Source organism: Erpetoichthys calabaricus, chromosome 14, assembly GCF_900747795.2.
Source record: "Erpetoichthys calabaricus chromosome 14, fErpCal1.3, whole genome shotgun sequence".
NCBI classification, from domain to species: domain Eukaryota; kingdom Metazoa; phylum Chordata; class Cladistia; order Polypteriformes; family Polypteridae; genus Erpetoichthys; species Erpetoichthys calabaricus.
Window position 1 is genome coordinate 99599035 of NC_041407.2, and position 27236 is coordinate 99626270.

The 27236-nt window shown below is 39.4% G+C and overlaps 1 protein-coding gene across 2 annotated transcripts in view; it reads left to right on the forward strand.

Annotated features, from left to right (window-relative positions):
- The window catches only part of raraa (retinoic acid receptor, alpha a), a 286802-nt gene that overhangs the window by 246002 nt on the left and 13564 nt on the right, over positions 1 to 27236 (forward strand). For both annotated transcript variants that reach the window (XM_028820073.2, XM_028820078.2), the window contains 2 exons: positions 12618 to 12766; positions 25854 to 25995. In XM_028820073.2, the coding sequence (XP_028675906.1) occupies positions 12618 to 12766; positions 25854 to 25995 (291 nt within the window). The remainder of the gene's footprint in view (positions 1 to 12617; positions 12767 to 25853; positions 25996 to 27236) is intronic.

A 27236-nucleotide genomic window follows, 5' to 3' on the forward strand; every position in this document is an offset into this window, starting at 1 on the left:
TGCCAGAGAACTAGCTGAATCGTGGCTATCTAATGAAGCATTACATGAACCTAGCATATGCAAATAATAAATATGTATATGTGTGTGTGTTTCAACAGTGAAAAGGAAAGAAGGTTAAACATACAACATTTTGGATGTATTGCCTTCAAGAGATGACTTCATCATATATATAAGTATATAATATATATTAGATAGATAGCACTGTATTTGTCCCAAGGGAGATATTCAACTTTTTTCCCCATAAACTTAATAAATATGTTAAATAATAAATCTATACATTTACAGTTGCAAAAAAGAGTTCAAAACCCTTTGGAATCACTTGGGTTTCAGCATCAGCTACTAATAAAAATGTCTGATCTTGAGTTAATTACAATTGTGTGCGTGTTATTAGTTAGAGCAGATTGTATTTGTTTTTTATTGTGACTCAGGCTGTGTCCACAACACTATGCTTTCATTAAAAGAGCCAACATTAGTCTCTGTTTTAAACAACGAAAATGAAGACTTTTAAAAACGCTTTCCAGAGCCGTATCTTTCAGGAAGTGCCGGCTCAGTGCTGCAATGTGGGTGGATGAAAATAGAAAGCTTTGATAACACAGATTTATCGTGTTCTGATTGGTTCATGCTTTTTATGTGGTTCTTCGCTGATTGGACCCTGCTCACTCCAATGTCTTAATCCCTGATTGGTCATTCACTGTGGAAGAAAATCATGTACCCATATTGCGAACATAGAAGGGTAGCTTTCCAAGGCGCTTGTTGTGTTGCTTACCTGTATGTAACCTAAATCCCATTTTGTACAGTTTGAATGCTACATACACATAGAGAAAGCAAATAATTTACCAGTTGCTACAGTTTTGCAATAAATCCCATGGCTGGTGGTATTTCTACCGATGGGCATGTGCCTAATGTACATCATATGCATTTTCAGACATTTTAGTGTGGATGGAGGTAAGTTGGTGAATGATGTGAAAACACTAGTGTGGACAGAGATCGATTTCATTTAAAAATGGCAATGTGTGCACATAGCCTTAATTAAAGATCAGGCTCCATTGTTATGAGTTATTAATGCAGAACTCTGATTCCAGTGGGTTTGCAAACATTTTCTTGCCCCTATATTTAATATTGATAAATCACTAAACAGTAAATTGTCCACACACCATCGGTGTAGTTGGTATTTACTTATTTCAGTTACTCATAATAGCTCAGGGCATGCAAAAGTAATGGTTTGTTGCACACACAATCTGTCACAATGCATTATTTAAAGCACATAATATGTTGGCTATAACCTGAATGCCTTTATAGATATATTTAAATAAAATGTCAGTAGATTTATTATAACATAGGTGTCAGCTGGCAGTGAGCCTTATTAGCAAAAAGAACTGATATAATAAATGAGTGGCTGTATATTTTTTTGGGATAGACGGACTTTATCAGCAGCAACAAAAAAAATAAAAGAATGTTACTTGGGCTTCAAGTAGAAGATCAACTTTCATAAATGTGATACTCTTTGGATCCATGGCTATCACCAAAACAACTGCACTGCTCCACATTGACGGGCACTCTGAGATGGCAGACCTGCAAATGAATGTGACTGAGTTTTAAGGGGGGTCAACCCAGACTCAAGGAAGGGAGATAATCACTTGGTAGCAAGTAGTTAGGGCTTTCGATTCCAAAACCTGACATGTTGGGTTCAAATCCCACTACTGATGCTGTGTGCCCATGAACAAGTCACTTCACTTCCCTGTGCTCCAACTGGAAAAAAACAAAAAAACTGTAACTGACTGTATCTCTGATGTTGTAAGTCGCCTTTGGTAAGTGTCAGCCAAATTACGAGTAAATGTAAAATTAACAAACTTGAGCAGTCTGTGTGAAGTCTGCACTTCATTATAAGTTCCAGTCCAAAATGAACATCTCTTCATGTGTTACTGGCAAGGATTATTGGCACAGGTAGAGAGACTCTCCATGCAGTTGGTTTAGGGCTCTATAAGGTTAAAGGTTATTTCCACATCAATAAAATTGGTCTGTATAGCCTTCCTCTCACCTGATGAAGTCTATACAGTCGAAATGGTGGGTCTTTAACCTTCTTTCCTTTTCAGTGTGTAAATATCCTTTAACCCTTTTTTCCCCTTGGAGAGACTTTCACAAAATGTTTTTGGATTTATTACTTCACACAATAGCTTCATTTTACCAGAAGAGCAGGCAGAATGCCTTTGTTTAGTTAATTATTTGAAAACTGTCATGATACTGCTTATGAAATGCTATCCAGTTTTCTCCCAATTACTATCAAGTTTTCTTTTGGGTTGCATGTACTGTATTGTGCTTTATATTTAAATATGTGTATGTACAGTATGTTTGTTAGACATGAAATGTTTTAACTTTAGGGTCAAACACTGGCAAAATCGAAGTGACCTTTTAACTTTCTTTGACTGATTTAGCTTTAATTCTTCTCTGTCCTACTTTATGTTTGTGTTTTAACGTGCAAGTATTTCAGTTGTCTGTGTTGCTTAACACTAATATTTTTAGCCTTCTTTTTTGACTGGTCCAACTCCCTGAATTTTGGAGGTTTTTTTTTTTTTTTTATAGGAGTCTCTTCCTCTGCTAAATGAAATCTGTCTGCACTAACTGCTCTCTGCAGTGATGCTAAGCCTGCTTGACACATGGGGGACTGAAGGATCACTTGCCAGTGTTGCCACTTGTCAGCATGTACCAGACACAACACACATCCCTCACATTTGTGCATGCAATTGCTAGCAGATTTCCTCAGATGTACACGCTCCTTTTTGATAGCTCAGTGCTGATATCCTGCAGGCCAACAGCATTCTTTTTTTTCCCCAGGTACTTAGTTGTTAAAATATGGTAAACAGAACTTGGCTTGCTTAACAATTACATATATCAAGTCAAAAGACCTACATATTGAAAACGGTTTTTTGAATGCATAATTAAAACCTCAGTTATGTTGTATATTTAGCTACACCTCGGATATTTCTAGACCATACTTTTCCCATATCTAGAACTCAACCGGCTTGTTTTAAGGGATCAGGTTGCAGCCTTTCCAGTTGTTCCTAATCCCCTCTGCCTCCCTCTGTTGGAGAAGAAAGAGGAGGAATTTATCATAACAAAAACAGCCTTTGTGACATCACCCTTCTCCCGTATTGTACTCAGAAAACCCCCCTGCTGACGCCCTCAGTGGGCTACTCTTTTAACATTTTAAGCGCTTAACCCACACTCTCTTCTTACAAAGCAGCTGGTTGTGCTATTTGGATTCAACCACCCCAGTTCCTCAATTAACAAGTTTTTTGTTTGGTAATTTGCAAACTTGTGACCCTTTATTTCACCTTTTTCTTTAACCCCTTGCACCTTGGTTTTCACTGTTCATTGTCCATTACAGAGGCCAGGCCCCAATTTTACATATGGACAGTAAAGCTCAGCTATGCCATTTGATACCTTTGGGTGCTGAAAGGAGCACAAAGCCGCCGCCCTGCTGATATCAGCCAAATAAGCATTGGATGTGCATATTCAGAACTGACTAGAAACAATGTCTGATCCCCTTCAGCCGTGCTTCTTTTGCTTAAGGAATAACATTAAATCTTTGATTTTGTGTTTTCTTTTGTGTTTAACTAAGCCATCTTTGCAAGTGCATATTGCATTTTTTTTTCCTTTGAAAACTTAACATAACACTTAATCCAGTGCAGAATCCTAGGCAGATTTGGTTTGTTCATTTTCACCATTCAACATGTAACATGTGCCCATGAAGGAGGTTTTCATTTAGCTGTACAAATTAGCTATAATCCCTACAAGTGAGACACTTTATCACAAATAGAGTACTTATTAAGAGACCCCTGGGCAAGGAAAGTTTTGTCTTAAATCTGTCACGAACGAGTTAAAAGTGTGCGTATCCTGTTCACTGTCAATTGCATCATCTCCATGTAATCCAATCACTGCAAATGCCAGAGCATGAATGCTATTGCATTGTCAGGTTTACAGTAATCTAGCAATGTGAGACATCTTGCACTCATCATTCATGTGCTTCTGCAAGACAAAGAGTTGTGGGGGTGGGGGTGTTTAAAGGGCTCTCTGACCACTCTGTAGCTCTTGGGACAATTTTTGTCCATCCATTTTCAAAATCCTTTTTGTCCAGTATGGGAGCAAGTATGGAATTCCAAACCGTTGCCGAGTATACTTACACAGACCATTTATTTTTTTGTATTGTTACATTCCTTTGAACTCTTAAGTGGAATCGCGATACCAAGATGAAGTTTGCTCAAACATGCACACCTTTTATTGCTTGTTTTTTTAACTTTATTTCATCTACTCAAATACATCCTATGGTATTGGTTAACTTCTCTAGCCTGATGCACTCATTTACCAGTACCAGCACAGTATTTGTCAGTCCATCTTGTAGCCGGTCTTCCCATTCCAGACCTTTATGTGTTCAAGTACCATAATTCTTTATTGTGCAATATGACTTTTATATCGCACCTTTTCGTAGTCACCAAAATGAATAAATGATGGATTCAGCATGCACTTCATGTTATTACAGTGTATTTATGTGTCAGAGTCAACCTACTATCCCTGCTCCCTGTTGCACTGGGCTTTGAAATTTCCCTTAATATCCGGTCTAACTGAGTGGCTTCTATTACATTCACATTTCCTTCCGGAAGAGACTGCATGTCTTAAAGGGATGCTATTCTTTTTGGACTTTTGCGTTCATTACTTCTTACAATCGCGAAGGTTTTTTGTCCTTGAAAGAGGCTCAGCAGGAAGTCTTTGATTTCTTTTTTCTTTCTGTGCAGGCAGTTTCTGGTTTAAATAACAGAGGGTGGCAACCAAACCCTAAACGTTTTCTCCTCTGGTAGCCGTTATGGCCACATGTATTGATCATAAATGGTTCCCAAAACATTTTTTTCCCTGATTTCCTGTAAACCTGAAAGTAAGCACTATGGGTAATGTAGCAGGCCCTGGACATGGCAGACCTGTCAAGAAGATTATTAGTTTTGAGCTTTTGTTACTTGGTTTGTACTGCACATTGAGTGCACGGGTGTCCGTTTCAAAATGAGGTATTGCGCCATCTCAGAAGATGTTGTTTTTCTGTGCCTGAAAATACGCTGCAGTTTCTGTGTTAACTCTCTGTTTAGGTGATCTTGGGCTCAGACATTTGGGATATTGGGCTTCAGTTTGGGCTTCTCATCATACGTAGATTGTGGATTCCTATAACTGACAAATTCAGATAAAAGATTGTAGCAGTCAAATAAATACTTGTCAATTTTAGCTAGTCTTTATTCTTTATAGCATCTTTTATAGAGATGAACTTCCAACAGAACTCAATGTGTCCATATTTATTTTTTTTAAACCTACATTAAAGTGCAGGTGGGCTGACACACAGTTTGCATTTGTCTTCTTGTACTTTCTTGGCCTGGCAGTGATCCCCTGCTATTTGGACCCCTTTACTCTGTTTAGCAATCACCCTTTCTTCTCCTTTCTTGGCATTTGCCTCCGTCTTGATTTCAGGATTTGCTACCCTAACTGGAGATGGTACATGTATAAATGCCCAAATTGGCCTTCTTGTGTTAAAGAATACTTACTTCCAGTTAGATAAAAGATGATTGTGTAGTTCTTCTTGTCGTAACATAAAAAGAAAAACTCAACAGGCAACAAACAGAGTGAATAAGAAAGAAGAGTGTAAAAAAAAAAAATACAACTCTCAAACGAATTGGGGGGGGGGGGGGGTCCAAATTATGGAACTCTGAAGATTCGGTATGAACTGTTCTTATAGCTCTGTCTCATGTTGCACTGAGATTACAGTCCAAATCAAATCCCTCTGACCCTTCTTTGTTAGATGTGTGAGCTGCCGGTTCAGGTCTTGTGCATCTCTGCTGCATGGCTACTTCCTTGTGCCTCTTCATTGTCTCGGGACCTAAGTGAAATTATGTTGCTAGAGAGTTTAATTGCACTGGCCAGGTTTCTTGCCCATAAGTTGTCAGATGAAATATTATGGAGCCTAATTTTGGCTTTATCTAAGGCTGCTAATTATATTAGACCGTCTGCTCTGAAGATTCATTTCCTCCATCTCCACCCCCTGAACTTTTTGTGGACCTTTCAAGCCATGACCCATAATGCATTTAGCATCCCATAATAATAGTTCACTCTTATTAATGTGCCTTACTTGAGTGCTGACTAATTGAAATGAATGACATTTAATTGAATCTCACTCATGTAACCCAGACATAAATTGCCATATTCTGAAAGGAACAGTTTTCTCGTGATCACACAAAACTATCAGAGTCATGTACAATGGGATACACACATGCCAACTGGAAGTAAGGTCACATATGGTTTGCACTCAGTGTATAAAAAATGGAGGCAGGAGCAGATACACAATGGACCTATTAATATCTATCATGCGCACTGAGGGATGCCTCTTCTGGCGCTCCAGATATTGGGCAGAGTCTGAATATAATGCTCTTGTCATTGCTAGGAGCTTAGACAAAGGTCCCTGCAGCTCTGCAAACTTGAGAGATCCCAGCTTGCTCCATGTGATTAATAGGGATGGTATGGTGTGCCCAGGTGATCCCAGCTGTAGGACAGAGGAACATATTTCAGATTGTCGAAGAGCAATGACATTAGGGAGCACAGGCCAAGTGCTGTTCCCACGAATGCCAGTGTGACCAAAACTGAGCAATTGTGTTTAATTACAGAGCACCCTCATTATAAACCTGTCCTAGCGCCCTGGATTTCCTCAGTGGGCTCTAATGGGAGGGGGTGGGCTTTGTAATGAAGGCAGCTTTAATGAGAGCAAGTCAGATTCGGAGCTGCATAATAATCCTGATATCGGCCATCACTCTAAAATTGCAAGGGTTTTGCTAATGAGAGGACGCCTGCTTATTATGTAAGCATTTTCTATTTATGCCTAATTTGTTTGACATGGACGTAATGACTGACAGCATAATGGAGCCTGACTATCAAACAGCACATACAAAATGGGAACAAAAATGTGAGTCTACTTATTCTAGAATTTAAACCTCTTTGAATGTCAAGAGAAAAATAGAAGCCTCACAGGCATTCCTACATGCAATCTTTTGTGCATGTGCCATGTCTTGGAAAGCCATCGGGTTAAATAAAAATAAAGGGCGAAAGACGTGATACTCTCTGAAAATGAAAGTTCTAAACAAGCTACCAGTCAAGAAAATTAATTTTTCAAGTAGTCACATTTGGGACGAGTCCCTAAGACACAAGGATGGAATACATTAGGTGAGTGCCAGAATGAATGGCTTGCTTTTTCAGGAACACCATCGGTTCCTTTGTAGTCGGTGTTCACTTTGCAGTGGCATCATTTGGATTTCATGATACTATGAATGTAGTAATAGGGTGTTGTACCCTGTTAGCCATTATGAATATAGTGAAAAGGCAAGCAAAATGACACCTTTTATTGGCTAACTAAAAAGATTGCATATTGTAATCTTTTTTTTGTTTGCCAATAAAATGTGTCATTTTACTTGACTTCTCACTATGATACTGTGGCAAAGTTCTCCTTACAGAGAGGCTGAAGAGGTATTGTTTCTCTCTTTGATTTTGAATCCACTCTTTCAATATGGCGCTTTTCATTTTTACCAGGTTCATTCCTCATGACTTGACCTACATATTGTAACGTGATTGATTGAATTATTGATTTTTTTTTTATTTTAATTTCCCATTTCTCCTTCCTCTTATTTTCTGGTTTCATCCATTTGCTTTGGAATTTCTCTGAAACCTGAAACCTTTCTGGGCAGCATCACCCACAGATACCTGTTATTGAGTTCAAGTTTGTTTACAGACCCCTGCTCCCACACTGCAAAACCACAATTTTAAAGAAAATACTATATTAGTGGCTACATAACAAAGAATATGGAGTCTTAAAATCCACATACTCGTAGCTTGGTGAACAGAAGATAAAAGTTCAAGATGAAGCTGCAGTCACCGGAATGAATTCTTTGTATTTTTCTCTTCCGTCTTATTTAGTAGCTGGTAAGGCAAAATTATTTTCAGACACTGCAAAAGATTATGAAAGGATTTTCTGTTTGAATTAATAATAAATAAAACTTTCTGTGATGTTTGTCTTTCTATTTGTTTATAATATCTAAGGATTGTGTTAAAGCAAAACAAAGGAAACACTTTATCAGTACTTGTCGGCCTGCCACACATTTCCATATTTACTATTCACTGGCAGCTTTTTTAGGGTTGGCATATCAGGTTTTTACACCTTTGGAAAAAAAAATACGTAGAAAGGGCTAAAGAGATTGACCCTTGTGTTTTATATTTCATAGCTTAGTTTTAATTTACTGCTGTAATCTTTACTGTTCGATATTACTTGAACACAGACATGTGAAAGATGTCATTTGAAACGCTACACTGAAATTAAAAAATTTCTTAAAGGCCTTTTTATTCCCCCATTGATGAGTCAAAAAGCTGTCTGCCTGTACTCGCTTTCCTCAGCCACTGAGAACACTAGTCGTTCTCCCATATTCAGTTAATGGCACGCCAACTCATTTGATGCAGGAAGCTTTTTAGATGGATGACATCTTTTTGTGGTCACTTAACTCTGAAATTAAAAGCAGAGTTGAGTTTGGGGTTAAAAGAAAAAGCACCTTTCAGCCTTTTATTCCCCACAGATAAGGCAGTAAAGGGTTAACGAAAGAGGACCATCTGTCCCTGGGAGAGAAGATTCCTGAAAGAGCCTCCTGTCCCGCCCTGGTGTCAGGGTAATAAATTACCTATAACATACACAGATGAAAGGACCCTGTCCCTTTGTGTGCGTGCCAAGTGCAGGAGTATTGTCCCTCTGGAATATAAATAGTATCCTTCACACTGACACCCCCCCCCCCCCCCCCCCAAGCATCCTGAGGCTTTCTCATTAGCCCCCTCCCCTCCCCAGGCGAGCTCGGGGTGGTTGCTGTTACAGTGTGGGTGAGCTTGGATGATGATTGCTATTTGATCAGAGTTTCAAGCGTACAGCACTTCTTGTGATGTAGGCGCCTTTAAGGCCTAAGACGCACAGGCGTCCCAAGAGTCCTTGGTGTTTGAAGCAGAGTACTTTGCGTGCAAGAGGATGCAGAGATGGCTGGTGTGAGCTGATGGGCCTGTCTGTTTGTGTGTGTGTGTGTGCGTGCGTGCATGTATGCTAAGCTGGCTACACAATCTTTCCCTCTGTGCTGATTGCTCTGCTGTCACATGGAGACTGTTCCCAGCTGTACTGCAGGGCAGATGAACTCAGGCACCCTCTGTTAAATATAGAAGTGTTACTTGCACTCAAGTGCAGCCTGTGCTGCGTTGTGTGCACTGGGAACAGCACCAGTCAGAACCTTAAGGGGTATTGGACTTTTTCTTTTTCGTAGTTAGAGATGAAAATCGTCGTGCTCTGTATCCTCAGCCTTTTCTAAAAAGGTGATTAGTCTTGGTACAAAATTAAAGGCTGTAAATAAACAGCCTGGCAGTATGCCACCAGCATAAATATTACAGCATGAAAAGTTAGAGGTTTGAAGTGGGGAATGAATCAGTGGTCAAAATACCTGTTTTATTTTTTTCTTCTTCATTATTACCCTGTGCAAAATGAGCCAATGATGACTAACAACAACAGTTTCTAATTAAAGAAGTATATACAAATTATCATGATAGTTTATGAAATAGTACAAAATGAAAATGTGCACATTTGGCTATAAAAAGCACAAGCAACACACTATATACACTCCCATTCATCTGTCCGCCCCTTTTGTCTGAACCACTTATCCAATTCAGGATGGCATGAAGCTGGTGAATTTCCCCAACCATTTTTGGCAAAAGTAGGTCCATCTGTGGGTGGAGTGCCAGTCTACTGCAGGATACTTTAACACTCAGCCAGTTTAGAGTTACTAGTTAACCAAATATGACTTTGGAACTGGGTGAAATAAACAAGGCACCCACAGAAGACAAGTCAACTCCACGCAGGCAGTGCCTGGCATTATACAGTTTAAGTAATTCAGTAGATGGCTTACAAAACAGAAATATTAGGCCAGTGTGAAGTGAGAAGCTAAGTTAGAACTGTTTGTCTGATGTTTTTGTCAGAGGTGACATGTAAATTGTTGCTGAGTCCTGGAGCAATGGCAGGTGATATGATTCACTCGGGGTCACACAGTGAGTTGGCAGGAATTTAACCTTTACTTTGTGGTTTAAAGTCTAACGTCTTTGTTAACAGGTAGCCAGCATGCCATCAGAAGAAAATATATTTTGCAAACAGGAACTTTAAAAGCACAATGTTCGAGGTGTTTATGTGTTCCTGCTAATATTGCCCTACCTGTGCTTGCAACTGTGATATTCTCTTTGTGTGTTTTGCTCTTCATGGAGTTGCTTTGGTGGGGGCAGTCACTGTCTTGGCCTTGTCCTGTCTTTACATGATGGGTGAGCCTAGCAGACCTGCTGCACGCATCATCAGCTAAGGCAGCACACCAATGAAATAGCCTGCTCAAGTGTCATTCTTCCACTTTACGTTGTCTTGAGTTATTCACCCTTCTAAAACCAGTGTCAATGACTCCTCATTTCCTGCATGCCATTGTTGCACAAGGTTCATCCTGATATTTGCTTTCTTCATGTATATGAAGTATTGTGCCATCTGATAGCAAGATTTCATTGAAGCTGCATGTCCGAGCTGTTCATTCTCTCCTGCATCACTGGTTAAAGTTACATTTAGTTGAACGTTTGCAAAATAATAAATATCCTTGTATAGAAAGACCCACAGAGACTTGGTAAATATCTAATACTGTTTTAGAGCATCTCAAGGACACAAATTATACAAAACTCAACAAACATACACATTTCTTTTTTGTTCGTTTAGCTGTTAAGCTATTATTAAGCACTCCCAAGTATTCTGTCACTGCATATGTCATAAAAAATGCAAGGGTAATCTGAATAAACTGGCCAGTTGTATTGTTGATGCAAAGTTCTGCCTCCCGTTTTAAAGATGTACCATTATTTCTGTGTTAAATACAAACAGTGGAGGAGGTTAGGAGTAGGCGCTAATACAGTGCATTGCCGCACCCACCACACGACAAACCAACTCAGGACCCAGATTAGGACCCGAGTGCAGCCATGCGATGGGTGACACCTCAGCACCACCCTAGTTCAGATGAAGTGGAACAGTGGGAGGGTTTTTATGGTAGCTGGAGTGCCAATTCTGCCACCAACCACCAAGTTTTTCCCTGCAGGTTGGAGGGCCTAGATGCAGGGCTAGATGCAGATTACAAACACTATACAACTAAAATAACCTATTTATACACAGTATGGCTGACGTTATTGGATGACAGACACTCAAACTGAAACTTGTCATTCAGTAAATAAACATACGCGCATGAAAGTAGGAAAGTGTCGCTTTAGTGCACGTGTCAAAATGATGGGTATAGAAATGAAGAAAGCAAAAACTCCAGCAAAACTTTTGACGCCTTCTGCTCACGCTAATGTTTACAGAGGTTTGACCTTTGAAAGTCTGTTGTGTCTGCTATTTCGATGCCTCCTGATATATCAAATGTGCGTCTATAACAACATTCTGCAGCATGTAGAAAGTAAGGTTTGGTTTTCAGGGTCCTCACGAAGCACTAACCAGTTTATTTTGCGCTGCATTATGTGTCTATCATGTCACTTTGTGCGACTACGACATAGATTGTGCATAATAGATAACTCTACATTTTGCATTTGGGAGACCAATGAGGATATGAAAATTGAATGTTTTTATATTAGTCACTTTTCTGTAAATCATAGAATAGTATTACTTAATACTCACATTATCTGTCTTCGTTAGATCATTTTTAGAGACACATATGTGCAAGGGAATGTTTGCTAATGTTGCAATATTTAAACAGTATGAGGCAGTGTTACTGGAATCCATCCATTGCTCCATCAAAATGTGCCAGAAGAGCTGTCAACGGCATCTGATTTCAAACTTTGAGGGCAGGCTTGGGCTGTTCTGTTTTGAAATCTTACCTGGTGTTAACTTTATTTATTCAAGTGTGACAGGTAGCATTGTGCCAGTGTCTTTTTTTTTTTTTCTTTTAGGTTATTAAATGTAGCTAATGGTGTAAACCTAGCAAACACTATCTCCTCCAGCTATAGTCAGCCATTACCTTTCACATTGTGCTAGCCTGTTCTTAGTTCGTGCTGCCAACTTGCTGAAGGCAATGCTGTCTTCTTCACTGCCACATACAGAGAGAGCAAATTTACTAAAGCAAGCCAAAGCTCTTCTCAAGCACTGGTTCTTGGACTGACATTTATTTTCATTTCTCACGCTCAAAAGGCTTTGTCTTTTGTACCAAAACAGGTCCTGGCAGTCAATCAAGGAAGTGGTTCCTCAATCCTGTATGTGTGGTGTACTTGTGCGCTATTCAAAGAACCAGTTCAAACTATTCAGTCAAGCTGCCTCCAATATTAATGACTTCCCACTCTGTGTACATTTTGGTAAGCAGAGAAGTGAGGGCCTAAATATCAACAGCCTATCTTTGCTTACATGTGGCCTATACAGGGCAAAGGGTTGAATGGGATACTATTTTTGGTTGTCACTCATGACATCAGTTTAATTTCTTAACCTCTTCTCTCTCTCTCTCTCTCTGGTTTTGTATTTACAGCAATAGAAACTCAGAGCACCAGTTCAGAAGAAATTGTGCCAAGCCCGCCCTCTCCGCCCCCGCCACCAAGAGTCTATAAGCCCTGCTTTGTGTGCCAGGACAAGTCTTCAGGGTACCACTATGGGGTCAGCGCCTGTGAGGGATGCAAGGTAAGCCTAGTGTACATGTTTCACAAACACACACCTACAGTCTTTAGGGAGTGAATATTACAATTATCTCTTCCCAGCTGAGAGAGACACCATGCTGTAATAATTTCATACAATGAGCACAAAGTTTATTTTCAACTTGTAAGCCAATGCAACTATGATATACTAAATGAACAGTATTTTACTGCATAAACTCTGGCATAGCTGTTAGGTGGGCTTGCTAAGTAATTAATACAATTACATAATGTAAGTAGTGCAATTGCTAAAGTATTTAATAAATACAGTTATCTAACAAAGTGAGTACACTCCTCACATTTTTGTAAATATTTTATTATATTTTTTCATAGAACAACACTGAAGATACGACACTTTGATACAATGTAAAGTAGTCCGTGTACAGCTTGAATAACAGTGTAAATTTGCCGTCCCCTCAAAATAACTCAAAACACAGCCATTAATGTCTAAACCGCTGGCAACAGAAGTGAGTACACCCCTAAGTGAAAAATGTCCAAAGCACGGTGGCCAAGACCATACAGCAGTGTAACAGGACAGGTTTCACTCAGAACAGTCCTCGCCATGGTCGACCAAAGAAGTTGAGTGCACGTGCTCAGCATCATATCCAGAGGTTGTCTTTTGAAATTAGACGTATGAGTGCTGCCAGCATTGCTGCAGAGGTTGAAGGGGTGGGGGGTCAGCCTGTCAGTGCTCAGACCATACGCCGCCTACTGCAGCAAATTGGTCTGCATGGCTGTCGTCCCAGAAGGAAGCCTCTTCTAAAGATGATACACAAGAAAGCCCGCAAACAGTTTGCTGAAGACAAGCAGACTAAGGACATGGATTACTGGAACCTGTGGTCTGATGAGACCAAGATAAACTTAGTTGGTTCAGATGGTGTCAAGCGTGTGTGGCGGCAACCAGGTGAGGAGTAAAAAGACAAGTGTGTCTTGACTACTGTCAAGCATGGTGGTTGGATTGTTATGGTTTGGGGCTGCATGAGTGCTGCCGGCACTGGGGAACTACAGTTCATTGAGGGAACCATGATTGCCAACATGTACTGTGACATACTGAAGCAGAGCGTGATCCTCTGTCTTCGGAAACTAGGCCACAGGGCAGTATTCCAACATGATAACTACCCCAAACACACCTCCAAGACGACCACTGCCTTGCTAAAGAAACTGAGGGTAAAGGTGCTGGACCTAAACCTTATTGAGCATCTGTGGGGCGTCCTCAAACGGAAGGTGGAGGAGCGCAAGGTCTCTAACATCCACCAGCTCCGTGATGTCGTCATGGAGGAATGAAAGAGGATTCCAGTGGCAACCTGTGAAGCTCTAGTGAACTGCATGCCCATGAGAGTCAAGGCAGTGCTGGAAAATAATGGTGGCCACACAAAATATTGACAACTTTGGGCACAATTTGGACATTTTTCACTTAGTGGTGTACTCACTTTTGTTGCCAGCGGTTTAGACATTAACGGCTGTGTGCAGAGTTATTTTGAGGGGACAGCAAATTTACACTGCGATACAAGCTGTACACGGACTACTTTACATTGTGTCAAAGTGTCATATCTTCAGTGTTGTCCCATGAAAAGATATAATAAAATATTTACAAAAATGTGAGGGGTGTACTCACTTTTGTGAGATACTGTATTTACCTGTCTAGTAATTTCTGGCCATATGATACCAAGATGGGGGCTTTGCAAACTTGCACAAAATATCAATGCTGTTTCAAAGTACATAGCTGCGTTTTCCATCAAGACTGCTTTTTACAACAAATTGCATTCTTCCACTTTAACCATAATACTGCAGTCAGTTGATCATAATGCCCATCATAAATTTAGAGGCATAGGGACATCTAAATCTAAGATATGGATAGGGCACTAGCATTTCTACATCTTTACCATAGCAGGTTGCAACAGATTTTGACTCTTTAGATTACCACAAATGTAAATATTATGTATATGAGATTCAGAAATTATTCAGACCCCCTCACTTTCTACTTTGTAAATGTAATTTTTAAATGGATTAATTTGCTATTTTTGCCCATCACTCTACACTTAATAACCCATAATGAAAAAGTGAAAACATTTTTTCAGAAAGGTTTGCAGATTTATTAAAAATGATTATGTGAAATCTCTCATTCATATAAGTATTCAGACCCTTAATTTGGTACTTTGTAGAAGCCCTTTTGGCAGAAATACCAGCTTTGAGTACTGAGAAAAGCGCTATATAAATGCAAAGAATTATTATTATTGAGTCTTCCTGGGTAAGTCTCTACAAGTTTTGCACACCTGGATTTGGGCCGTTTACCCCATTCTTCAAGCTTTATTATACTGGATGAGAAGTGTTTGTAAAGTTCCATCTTCAGGTCTCTCCGTGCATGTCCTATGGGGTTTAAGTTTCAGCTTTGGCAGAGCCACTCAAGGACTCAATCAGAAACTTGTCCCAAAGCAATTCCAGCATTGTCTTGGTTGTATGCTTCAGGTCTTCACTGTGGAGCAGGTTTTCTTAAAGGACTGCTCTGTATTCTGCTGCATTCATCCTTCCTTCCGTTCTGACCAGTCTCCCTGTCCCTGCTGCCGAGACACATCCCCATAACATGATGCTGCCACCACTGTGCTTCTCTGTGGGAATTGTATTGAGCAAGTGATAAGAAGTGCTTCGGCTTGCCAGACCTAGTACTTGGAGTTATTTATTATGTGTGTGTATTGTATGTATATATGTGTGTGTGTGTGTGTGTATGCAGATGTACTTTTTTCCCCTCTTCTTACACACAACAACCGAGGCAGATTAAATACTATGTTCTGTAGAGGTTATAATGAGGAAGATAATATGACCTAAATTGCCTTGGCATATATTTGAGTCAAAATATCTATTGCTGGTTTCAGGATGTGACAAGCCTAGCCTCCAGGCTGTTGACAGAATTGTATTTTTTGCTTTCTATGGTCACAAGTTTCACCACAGCCTGGTACTCGGGCAAATTTCGTCTATTAATAGCTCAGGTCTATCAACATGAAGGAAACCTTAATCAGATGGTATCAAGCACAGCTAGAACAGCATGCTGAAGCTCCACTGTTTCACTAAGCTTTTGTTACCAAGCACAAAGAAGGGTGCAGAATTTCAAAAATTGCTCTGTTCAGACTTGTAAACCCAGGATTGATTTTGCATTCTTTTTATGGCAAGGTTACTAAAACCAAAACAAAAGAACTTTTTTTGTGAAGTATAGAACAAAGCATTCTCTTTGTTTCCTACTTCAATGTTAAATATAAGGTAGTGTCAAAAATAAGATGAACTTTGCATACCTAGCAGCAAAGACAGCAACATTGTCAAACTAAATGATCAAGGGATGGTGGTATACATGCAGATTTGTTTTTACCAACCAAGTTTTGTGTTGGTCTCAAATCCTGTAAATGCCAGAAGTGACTCTACTCCATTGGGCCCTTCAGCAAGGCCTTTAACCTGAAATTGCACCGTCCTGGGTATGACGTTAATCTGCCTCTAGCCCTCCCAAGGAGTTCCTCCAACTTGCAGGGAAAACTTGGGGGTTGGTGGCAGGATTGGCACCCCAGCCACTATATATATATATATATATATATATATATATATATATATATATATATATATATAAAAAGGTGTCACCCACTGCACTCGGGTACCAATCCAGGTGGTTCGGTGTGTGGTGGGTGCGGCAATGCGCTATCAGCACACACTCCTCAACTCTCCTCTCTCATGTGTAAAAAAATTTTAGAGCCTTTTTGGTCAGTTTTAATCTGGATGTTAAAAGGAGGTAATCCAGACAGGTCATATATGGTCCATGGTGCATACATTGAGATATATGATGTGATTTACACAGCAGGAGCAGAGGATACGTTTTTGGTTTTGTAGAAAACTCAGCAGATCCATTATGGAAATGCATTACATAAAGTACTAAATGAAAATGTGATAATAAAAACCTTGTGTAGACATTGGTGAAACTGTAATACAAGTCCAGTCAAAGAAAGTAGTGGAACGTAAAGTAGTATCTGTGTCTTTAGAGCGCACATATGTCAGATGTGAATGTTACCATATGCATTTTTATAGGTAAAGATTTAACAATTTTTACATAAAAATGTTATTACTCAGTGTTGTCCCTATGCTTAGTAAGACTGATGGTGCTCTTCTCATTCTCTATACCTGGTAACATGGATGTAAAACTTGCTAACACTGTAGTCCACCAATTTGTCATCTTTTGTGTTAGGAATAGATGCCCCCTTGTGGAAGTAAATTCAAGTGCACTACTGTTCTAGCATAAGACAGGGTTGCCGAATCTTTGTCCTTAAACTGTTCATATTTATGTGTGAGAACAGAAATGTCATTTAGAAAAGAAAATAAGTTTGGGTTTAATCAATGCATAATGCAGGACAGAAAAGCTAACTTTTAACTTTTGAGCCCCAAGGGCAGATCTATTAGCGGGCAGAAATCACAAAGCAGAATATTTAAAGATAATTATCGAGAAGGTCAGTGTCGGAAAATCTTTAGTGTCATACCAGTTGAAAAGAGGAAAACAGTAATTCGTGTTAAAATCTAACACTTTAGAACTTTACTTTTGAAGATTTTTCTTTATCAGACAGAATGCTAGTGTAATTAGTTTGCTTTATGGGGTATTACGTTTTAAGGAAACGCCAAGACTACTGCTGTTCAGACCAGTTAGCTTTATAATCTGCCTTTGAATCTTTTCTGAATTAAACCTTCTGCTTTGTCATTTCTTCCTTTAGTATTCCATATCAAACAAGCATATGTGTCAATTGACTGAAAATTGTCACGATGCAGTGTGTGTGCGTTCCATTTTCTGAACCTAAATATGAAGTCTTTACCCCCCCCCCCTAATAATTTAAGGATATTCACACACAGGACTCATACCCCTGAGTTAGCCTCCGTGTTATAAAATGCAACCTCCTCTGTGTTTGATGAAGTTGCAGTTAAAGTAATCCCAAGGTAACTAGAGGGATTCAAAAGTTTAATTAAATGTACTGGAAAGTAAAGTAAGTAATGGTAACAAACTATAGAGTGCTTAAGAGTGTTTAATTAAGTGAGGGCTGTTTAAGGAATTGGTTGCAATAAAAATCAGCAACTAAAAAATTAATATGGTAGCTGGATATTTAATAAATGTGCAGTGGGCCTTTTTCTGCATTCCTTATTCATTTAGCAGTTAAATTATAGATGCAGTAAAGTGAAAATGCTCATGAATCACAGCAACATCTGCAGCTTTAGGAAGTTTGGGCTTCCTCTTAGTGTGGAGTGTTGACAAGAAAATACAGCGCTCTTGAGTGCTCTTGTGCTACAGACCGTGGTTACGTCTGTCATTTATAAGTGATAACTTTGGATTGGGATGAAAAGTTCCAGTGTGTATTTATGGTTTTGTGTCTTTACTTGTCAAAAGCCCTGTATATAAAAGAAGCCACCAGTTCCATTGAAGTTTCTGATTTTTTCAGATAGATTGATATACATAGTAAATGTACATTTTTTTAACATGAAACCATTGAATCTTAGTTTTACTAAAAGTTAAGCAATAAGTTTAGACTTTATCCCAGTTGACATATTCAGTCACACTCTGGTTCAGTCTTCTATTTCATTTATGACGTTGGGACTGCATTATTTGTATGCCATCATCATGTTAGTCCAAGGCGTGTTCAAGCTCTGACTACAAATTCAGATGCCAGTTTGCACTTTTAATAGGTCTCTGCAGTGCACTTAAGACAATGAACAATTGGAGAAGTAAATGCTCTTTAACTTTTGTCTTTAAACTTAATAATAATAATAATACATTTTATTTATACAAGGCGCCTTTCAGAAAACTCAAGGACACCGAACAAACAATAAAAAAATAAATAAATAAATAAAGGACACAATTATAAACAACTTAAAACATCAGAAAATCTAAAAATTAAAACCAAACAAAACCACTATAATCAGGAGGAAAAAGAAAAAGCCATTTTAAACAGATGTGTTTTAAGTTTACATTTGAAGGATGAATATGATTTGATATTTCGGAGATCCGAAGGTAATGAATTCCAGAGCTTGGGAGCAGAACGGCTGAAAGCTCTGCTCCCCATGGTGGTTAGACGGGCAGGAGGGACGGTCAGATGGGTGGAGGAAGAGGATCTAAGGTTACACATGGAATGGTAACATGAAGATGGTCAGACAGATATGGAGGGGCGAGGTTAAGGATGGCCTTAAATGTTAATAGCAGAATCTTAAAATCAATACGACACTTGATCGGGAGCCAATGAAGCTGCTGCAAGACCAGAGTAATATGGTGAATAGATGGGGTTCGAGTGATGATACGTGCTGCAGAATTCTGAACTAACTGAAGCTTATGAAGAGATTTATTAGGGAGACCAAAGAGGAGTGAATTGCAATAGTCCAGCCGAGAAGTGACAAGACTATGAACAAGAATGGCGGTGGTATGAGGAGTGAGGGAGGGGCGAATGCGATTAATATTACGTAGGTGGAAGTAAGCAGACCAGGTGATGTTGTTAATGTGACATTGGAAAGATAGAGTACTGTTGAGGATGACACCCAGACTCTTGACCTGAGATGATGGGGGAAACAACAGAGTTATCAATAATAAGAGAAAGATTATTGGTTTTGGATAATGATGATTTTGAACCAATGAGGAGAACCTCAGTTTTGTCACTGTTTAATTTAAGAAAATTCGAAGAAAACCAGGATTTAATTTCAGCAATGCAGTCAATAAGCGAGGGTGGTGGAAAGAGGAGGTGGGTTTACCAGCAAGGTAGAGCTGGGTGTCATCAGCATAACAGTGAAAATTAATGTTATATTTGCGAAAAATATTGCCAAGGGGAAGAAGGTAAATAATAAAAAGAAAAGGCCCCAGGACAGAGCCCTGGGGCACACCAGAAGTAACAGCGGTGGGTTGGGATGTGAAGGTTTTAAGTTGTATGAACTGAGTGCGGCCTGAGAGGTAGGATCTAAACCAATCAAGTGGAGTGTGAGTAATGCCAATCAAAGATAATCTATTAAGGAGAGTGGTATGACAGATAGTATCAAAGGCCGCACTCAGATCAAGGAGGATGAGAATAGTGATTAGACCAGAATCAGCAGCCATAAGGAGGTCATTGGTAATTTTAACAAGTGCCGTTTCTGTACTATGAAGGGGGCGAAAACCAGACTGGAACTTTTCATATAGATTATTGTGAGATAAGTGGGTGTGAAGTTGGATAGCTACTATTTTTTCAAGAATTTTGGAGATAAAGGGCAAGTTAGAAATGGGGCGAAAATTATTGAAATTAGTAGGATCAGCACCAGATTTTTTTAGTATTGGGGTTATAGCAGCAGTTTTGAAAGATGAGGGAATAATACCAGTAGTAAGAGAAGAGTGAATGATGGCAGAAATGAGAGGGACTAGAGAGGGGAGGCAGGCTTTAACCAGAACTGTAGGCAGGGGGTCCAGCTGACAAGTAGATGACTTGGATTTGCAGATGAGATCTGAGATTTCAGAGGAAGTGGGAAGCTGGAAAGAAGAGAAAGAGTGAATAGGCGAGTGTAGTTCAGAAGGAATACAGAGAGGATCTGGACCAAGGTGCTGATGTATCTTTTGGATTTTCTCATTGAAAAAAGACATAAGAGAATTACAGAAAGCAGTTGAGTAAAGGTGAGATGGTAAAGAGTCTGGAGGTTGTGTAACATTATTAAGTAAAGAATACAAAGACTTGGTGTTACCTGTATTACGAGTAATAACTGAGTGTAATAATTAGATTTGGGTTGAGCTATACAATCCTTGTAATAGAGAAGATTGAGCCATAAACGGACAAGGGTGGCTTTGGAGATTTGACACAGCCTGGAAATTGTGGCAGCAAGTACAGCCTTGTGATTTCCGGCGCCTTTGAACAACTTGCGCAGCTCTGCAGCCAAATGTGCATGTGCTGGTAAAAGCAGCAGTTCTGATGACACTCTCACTGTCTTCTTTTTTTCTTTTTTTTTTTTTTTTCTTTGTAACATACTGTATACCTTTAGTGTTTGCATGGAACGCTTCTAATATGGAAATGCTGATCAGCCAGGCAGTAAATTGTGTTGTGGATTTCAAAGGGCTGGGCTAAAGTTAGAATGCTCTACTGTACTTTAACACCTCTTCATTCCAACTCTCCTGGTATCTGGTTTGCAGCCTTTACCCCAGTTTCACTGCATGCCAGTTGAGAAAGCACCATGGCAAATATTCTCCTCACCCTTAAAGTTTTTCTTTTAATTGTGTTTCCTGTTTCAAATATATACTGTGTTGATTTGCACTGTTTCAGATGTATTAATTCATGCACATGTTGACTGGCATTGACTTGCTTTCTTGAATAAGAACTACCTATATGCCTGCATTCTCTCAAAGCATTGCCCATATTCAGTCTTAAATTACTCCAACAAACAGTCTTCCTATAGTGGGCTGAACTACAAGATTTGTTTGATGATTCTTATTTTGAATTGGTGCCTTTCGACATCCAGACACTTTACTGAGAGGTCAGACTGTACATATTTGGATTCACCTTTTTGTTCTGTGTGCTGTACTTATTTGTGGCCAGAACCTTTGTGAAACATATACCTGTCACACGACAGCAACAACATTTATTTCTATAGCACATTTCCATACAGGCAAACTCAAAGTGCTTTACAAAATGATATAAAAGGAAATTAATATAAAACATAAACAAGAGTAGGCAATAATAGTATACAGTATGTAACAAAGAAAAAGGTAAGTTCAAATGACCAGGAGGACAGAAAAAAACAAACAACACCATGAACTATTGTGCAATAATATTTCTGTATAATCCAGCATTTTGATTAAAAAGATACAAAATCTGGTTCTTATGCCTGTAAAACACAATCTGATTATGAAACTTTGTGCTTTTGCACACTTAGACCAACTGGTCAGGGTCATGTCTTAAAAATGTGCTGACCACTTCTGTTTTCTTAGTTATCATTTTTTCTGGAATAAATCTTTATTAAAATGTGATGTCCAAATGTCCATCCCTTTTCTGAACAAAAAATTGAAGGATGATAATTATGAATGCCAAAAGCATAATAACAATTTAAGGTCTACACCACTTTCACATCAATAGGATATGTATTAAGTATTCTTCTTCTTCTTCTTTCAGCTGCTCCCATTAGGGGTCGCCACAGCGGATCATCTTCTTCCATATCTTTCTATCCTCTGCATCTTGTTCTGCCACACCCATCACCTGCATGTCCTCTCTCACCACATCCATAAACCTTCTCTTAGGCCTTCCTCTTCTTCTCTTGCCTGGCAGCTCTATCCTTAGCATCCTTCTCCCAATATACACAGCATCTCTTCTCTGCACATGTCCAAACCAACACAATCTCGCCTCTCTGACTTCGTCTCCCAACCGTCCAACTTGAGCTGACCCTCTAATGTACTCATTTCTAATCCTAACCATTCCTGTCACACCCAATGCAAGTCTTAACATCTTTAACTTTGCCATCTCCACCTCTGCTTTCTGGTCAGTGCCACTGTCACCAGCCCATATAACATAGCTGGTCTCACTACTGTCCTGTAGACCTTCCCTTTCACTCTTGCTGATACCCGTCTGTCACAAATCACTCCTGACACTCCTCTCCACCCTGCCTGCACTCTCTTTCACTTCTCTTCCACAATCCTTATTACTCTGCACTGTTGATCCCAAGTATTTAAACTCATCCACCTTCGCCAACTCTACTCCCTGCATCCCCACCATTCCACTGACCTCCCTCTCATTTACACACATGTATTCTGTCATGGTGGTCCTACTGACCTTCATTCCTCTCTTCTCTAAACACTCAAAATGCTTTAACGGTAATTGGTATGGTATTTTTAAACAGTGTTATTTTACATACTTAAGTGTTATTTTTTTCTGTTCTTATTAACATACCAGTAGTACCATAAAAAAAATATTTCTCCCAGGAAATCAAGTTCTAAGAATTTTATTTCTCCTTATTTATTGCTTTACAGTTTGTATATTATAGATTAATAACATTAAAAGTGTGGAACTCCATTACACATGATGGTAATATGATGTCAGTACATAAACAGAGGTTTAACAACAGGTCAGCATGTTCACACAGTCATGTAAAACTTTAAAAATGGCTTGCCAAATTAAAAAAAAAGTTCAATTTAATTTTTTCTTATTTTTTTAATAAAATAATACATATGTTTTTCACATTGCAGTATCTTAAATTCTTCCAGATGAGCAAGACACGAGGGCATACTAGCAGTGCAGCATTAAGCTCTTACAACAGATTTTTCATTTGTTAGTAAGTCTATTTTAAGTTAGTGAGGCTGTCTCCACACTACATTTTTGTTATAAAATGCAGACATTAGCCTTCGTTTTCATGTTTTGTCCACACTACCTTGCCGTTTTTATCCCCTAAAAACAGAAACTGTCTTCAGAGCCACATATTGGATTTCTGAAAATGCCAGGAAAAAACGCAGACTCTAATCACGCTCTGATTGGTTTGAGCTTATTACATGGCCATTCTCTGATTGGATCCTGCTCATTACATTTTCTCAGATGCTTTGCTTACCTCACAATTCCACCTCACCTTCTGTCCAAATGCAATGTTCTTTTTTGTGTTTTTTTTTTTCCCCTACTCACCGTTGCTGTTCTTCATGCAAGCGTAAATGAAAGCTCCAAATGAATTTTTAGTATGGAGGGCACTTCCTCTTCCTGTTTCTACTGCCCAGTGTAAGTGGATGGCTACATATGCATTTTTGATTGTTTTAGTATGGGCAGAAATGCGTCCATAAACGATGTGAAAACACTAGTGTAGGCAGAGATCGACACTGTTTTCAAATTCACCCCTCTGAGTTCAAGCTGTACAACATCCACAAGATCAGACCTTATCTGACGGAGTATGCAGCACAACGTTTTGTCCAGGCTTTGGTCTTGTTGCGTTTGGACTACTGCATCTCGCTGCTGAGCAGAGTACCCGCATGTGCTATCAAGTTACTGCAGATGGTCCAGAAAACAGCAGTCCATCTTGTATTTAACCAGCCGAGACTGGCACATGGCACTCCTCTGTTCTGGTCTCTGCATTGGCTCCCTGTAGCATCACGCATTTAGTTCAGATCCCTGATGTTTGCCTATAGTAGTCAGTGGGTTAGCACCTGAGTATATGGAGACATTGATGACGTCCCATACTACTCCTCGCCCACTCAGGTCTGCCAGGGAACAGCGTCTGGTTATGCCGCCTCTGCATGGTATCGAGTCTTAATCCAGACTCTTTTCTTGTATAGTTCCTAGTTGGTAGAATGAGCTGCCAGCCTCCATCCGTCCTGCTGACTCCCTCGTTGTATTCAAGAAGTAATTGAAAACCCATCTGTTCTGTGAATATCTGCCTAATTGATTTAGATTAAATTTGCTTTATCGATTGTAACCTATGATCGTAAACTTATTAGTTATTACATCTTTTTACTTGTGGCAATCAACTTTTTCCACCTGTCCTACTACACTGGCTGAACAAACAGGCACTAGCCTAATGTTATTCAGTTATATTTACCTCTTTTGTAAGTCACTTTGGATAAAAGCATCTGTCAAGCAAATATATGTAAATGTAAAATGAAGTATTGTAGATACCACCCAAAGGCACCACTAGTTTTGAAGTGCACAGTAAAGCCGAAAGATGGAACCTTTTTTTTTATTATTCCCTTGTAGAGTCTCATAAAAAAATAATGCCAGACTGTAATTAGTAGTATAAATAGCTGAAATTGTGTAAAACACTGTTTTTTATGTTATAGTAATACTATTATTACTATTAGGGCGGAGTGGTGGCTCTGAGGCTAGGGATTTGCACTGGCAATCGGAAGGTTGCTTGTTCGAATCCTGTAAATGCCAATAGAGACTCTGCACTGTTGGGCCCTTGAGCAAGGCCCTTAACCTGCAATTGCTGAGCGCTTTGAGTAGTGAGAAAAGTGCTATATAAATGCAAAGAATTATTATTATATTATGAGTTAAAATATATCAAGTAATGAGGTTTGATCTTTAGAATGTTATTTGTTCTTTCTTACAACTACTGTATAGTAGTTATATAGGTAATTATATTACCAAAGCAACTTTCACAAATCACAATGGTTTATGTGCATTTTCTGCCATATGATGAAAACATGTCTCCCTCAAAGTCCCACAGTGAGGTGATGATGAGGACCAAACCAGGAACTGTGGGCTTTGCAGTCCCACACCTTAGCCAGTATTTTCCTTGTGTAGTGAAATGTCTTATTTGACAGTGTTGTCTTTGTATTTATATCAGATGTCTCGCTAACATTACTGTAGGTCTCTGTGTATTTGGGCACTGCTGGTGAACACAGTCAATAAGAGTGTATATAAGCTGTGTTTTAAGGAAGTATAGGTTAGTAGGTGAGGATGAGTGGTGCTGAACAGTTTGAGAAATTGTGTGTCTCATGTACATTTCAAATCCTCCACCACATGCTCTGCAGCAATCCTGCAGGTTCACTGATAAGGCTGTAGAATACTCTTGCTACAAGACGGATTATGTTGATAAAAAAGAGGCCTATCGTTTCTGAAGAAACAGTTTTAACACAAGCAGTAGCACATCCAACAATGCAGGCTTTGAAGTGGGATGTTATCTGTACTTGTGGATTGAGAGTATGGTCTCGAATTTTGAGTGTCTTCACCCTGTAACTAGTGCCCTTGTTTCTTATTACTTCCTTTCTGACGCCTGGACAACCATTACTATTGGGAATGCAGCTTGGTAACATAAGTGTTCTCCATTTAGTTCAGACCTTGTAGATAACAGGTGTAAACAATGGGTGGCCAGTTCTGTTTCCTTAACTAGATTCTCAACTGAGATGAAAACTGCCTTTGATTATATATACACTGTCAACCTAAAATTGACAACCATTTTAAAGCTGTTAAAGGGGCATGACAGTTTGTTTGTACTTCTGCCATCTTCTTATAAATAAAATGTGTACTTTATTTAGAGGTGTCTAGATTAAAACATATCCATGTGATATGATTAGTGTTTTGGCTGGCAGACCTGGATTTTGCTTTACAGAGCAGCACTAATCCATAACTAATCGTTTACCCATTTCTTGCCAGGGCTTTTTTAGACGGAGCATACAGAAGAACATGGTGTACACATGCCATCGTGACAAGAACTGCATTATCAACAAGGTGACGAGAAACCGCTGCCAGTATTGTCGGCTGCAGAAGTGCCTCGAAGTAGGAATGTCTAAAGAGTGTGAGTACTTCTACTGTCTCATTTACTCAGATCTTCATAGCTCTGACCCTGAGATAAGACCTTTATTGTACACTTATTAAAAATTAAGAATGGTGCTTGAGTAGTCAAGGTGCCTCTTGTTCAGCTTTGCAGAAACGGAATGTCAGAAGACAGCCTTGCCTAAGATAATTAGTACAGCAGCCTGTGTCACTTTTTAAGCAAACACAGAGAGAGAGAGAGAGAGAGATGATCGAGCAGTTCTCATCCAGTATCATTATGCAGCATCTGCTACCGCTGCTGTTGCTGTCAGAAAAATGATGGTCTGACTGTCGGAGGCTGTGATGTGTTTCAGTCTAGCATTTCAGGGTTTTACGCTTTAATGGGATTGACAACCTCATTAGTACCCACTTTAATTGACAGTTCATTTTCTGGATTATCTTGAGGACTTTTTTAATCCCATGTTTCAGTGGGTTACATATAGAGTGCAGTTTCAGAAGAAATTACAGGGAACTCTGGCCTGCGGCCCCCTCTGTTACTGCTTTTACTCTAAATCCCCCCCTTTGGGTAGATTTAATGTGTTTGCATGTCTCCTTCGCACACTCTTTAATGCTAAGAAGGAGGGGAATTAGCAGGCTTCTCGTGCTTGAGTAGCTGTAGAGCATTAGCGTTGAGGAAGCACGTGCCTCGGCACAAATCCTTTTGTTCTTCCTTTCCAGAAACACTTTTCCACATTTTTTGTAAAGGGTATGTCAGTACTTTTTTTTTTTTTTTTTTTAAACCCAGCCCTTATGGTCATAATGTGCACTGCTTTAGTACACTTGTCACACTGGCTTGTCAAGGCTAGCATAGTACAATGCATTTGAAGAGTTGTGTTTCTTTATGTGGTTCACGGAAACGCAAAAGGAGCAGCACTTCATTTAAAAAATGGTATAGAGGTTGACTACTCAATGTGGATATCTGCCTCATCTGTCTTGGTAGATTAGCTGTCGTGCTGTGGCAGGAAGGGGGGCGGAGCAGTCATGAAGAATAGATAAAAGGCCATCAAACCCATATTATGGAAACCACACTTAACCCAGCACACCAATGTGGACTGTAGGCCTTCAAAGGATTATGTTTGTTTTACAGTTCACCAGTACACCCCAAGAGCTCCAAGCTGTCATAGGTCATTTGTGAAATTTGAAAATGTCTTCATCTTTTGAAGATGCAGTGCTTGTTACTGGAGTCAAAACATATCCCCTCCAGATCAGGCCCTGGTGAATGTT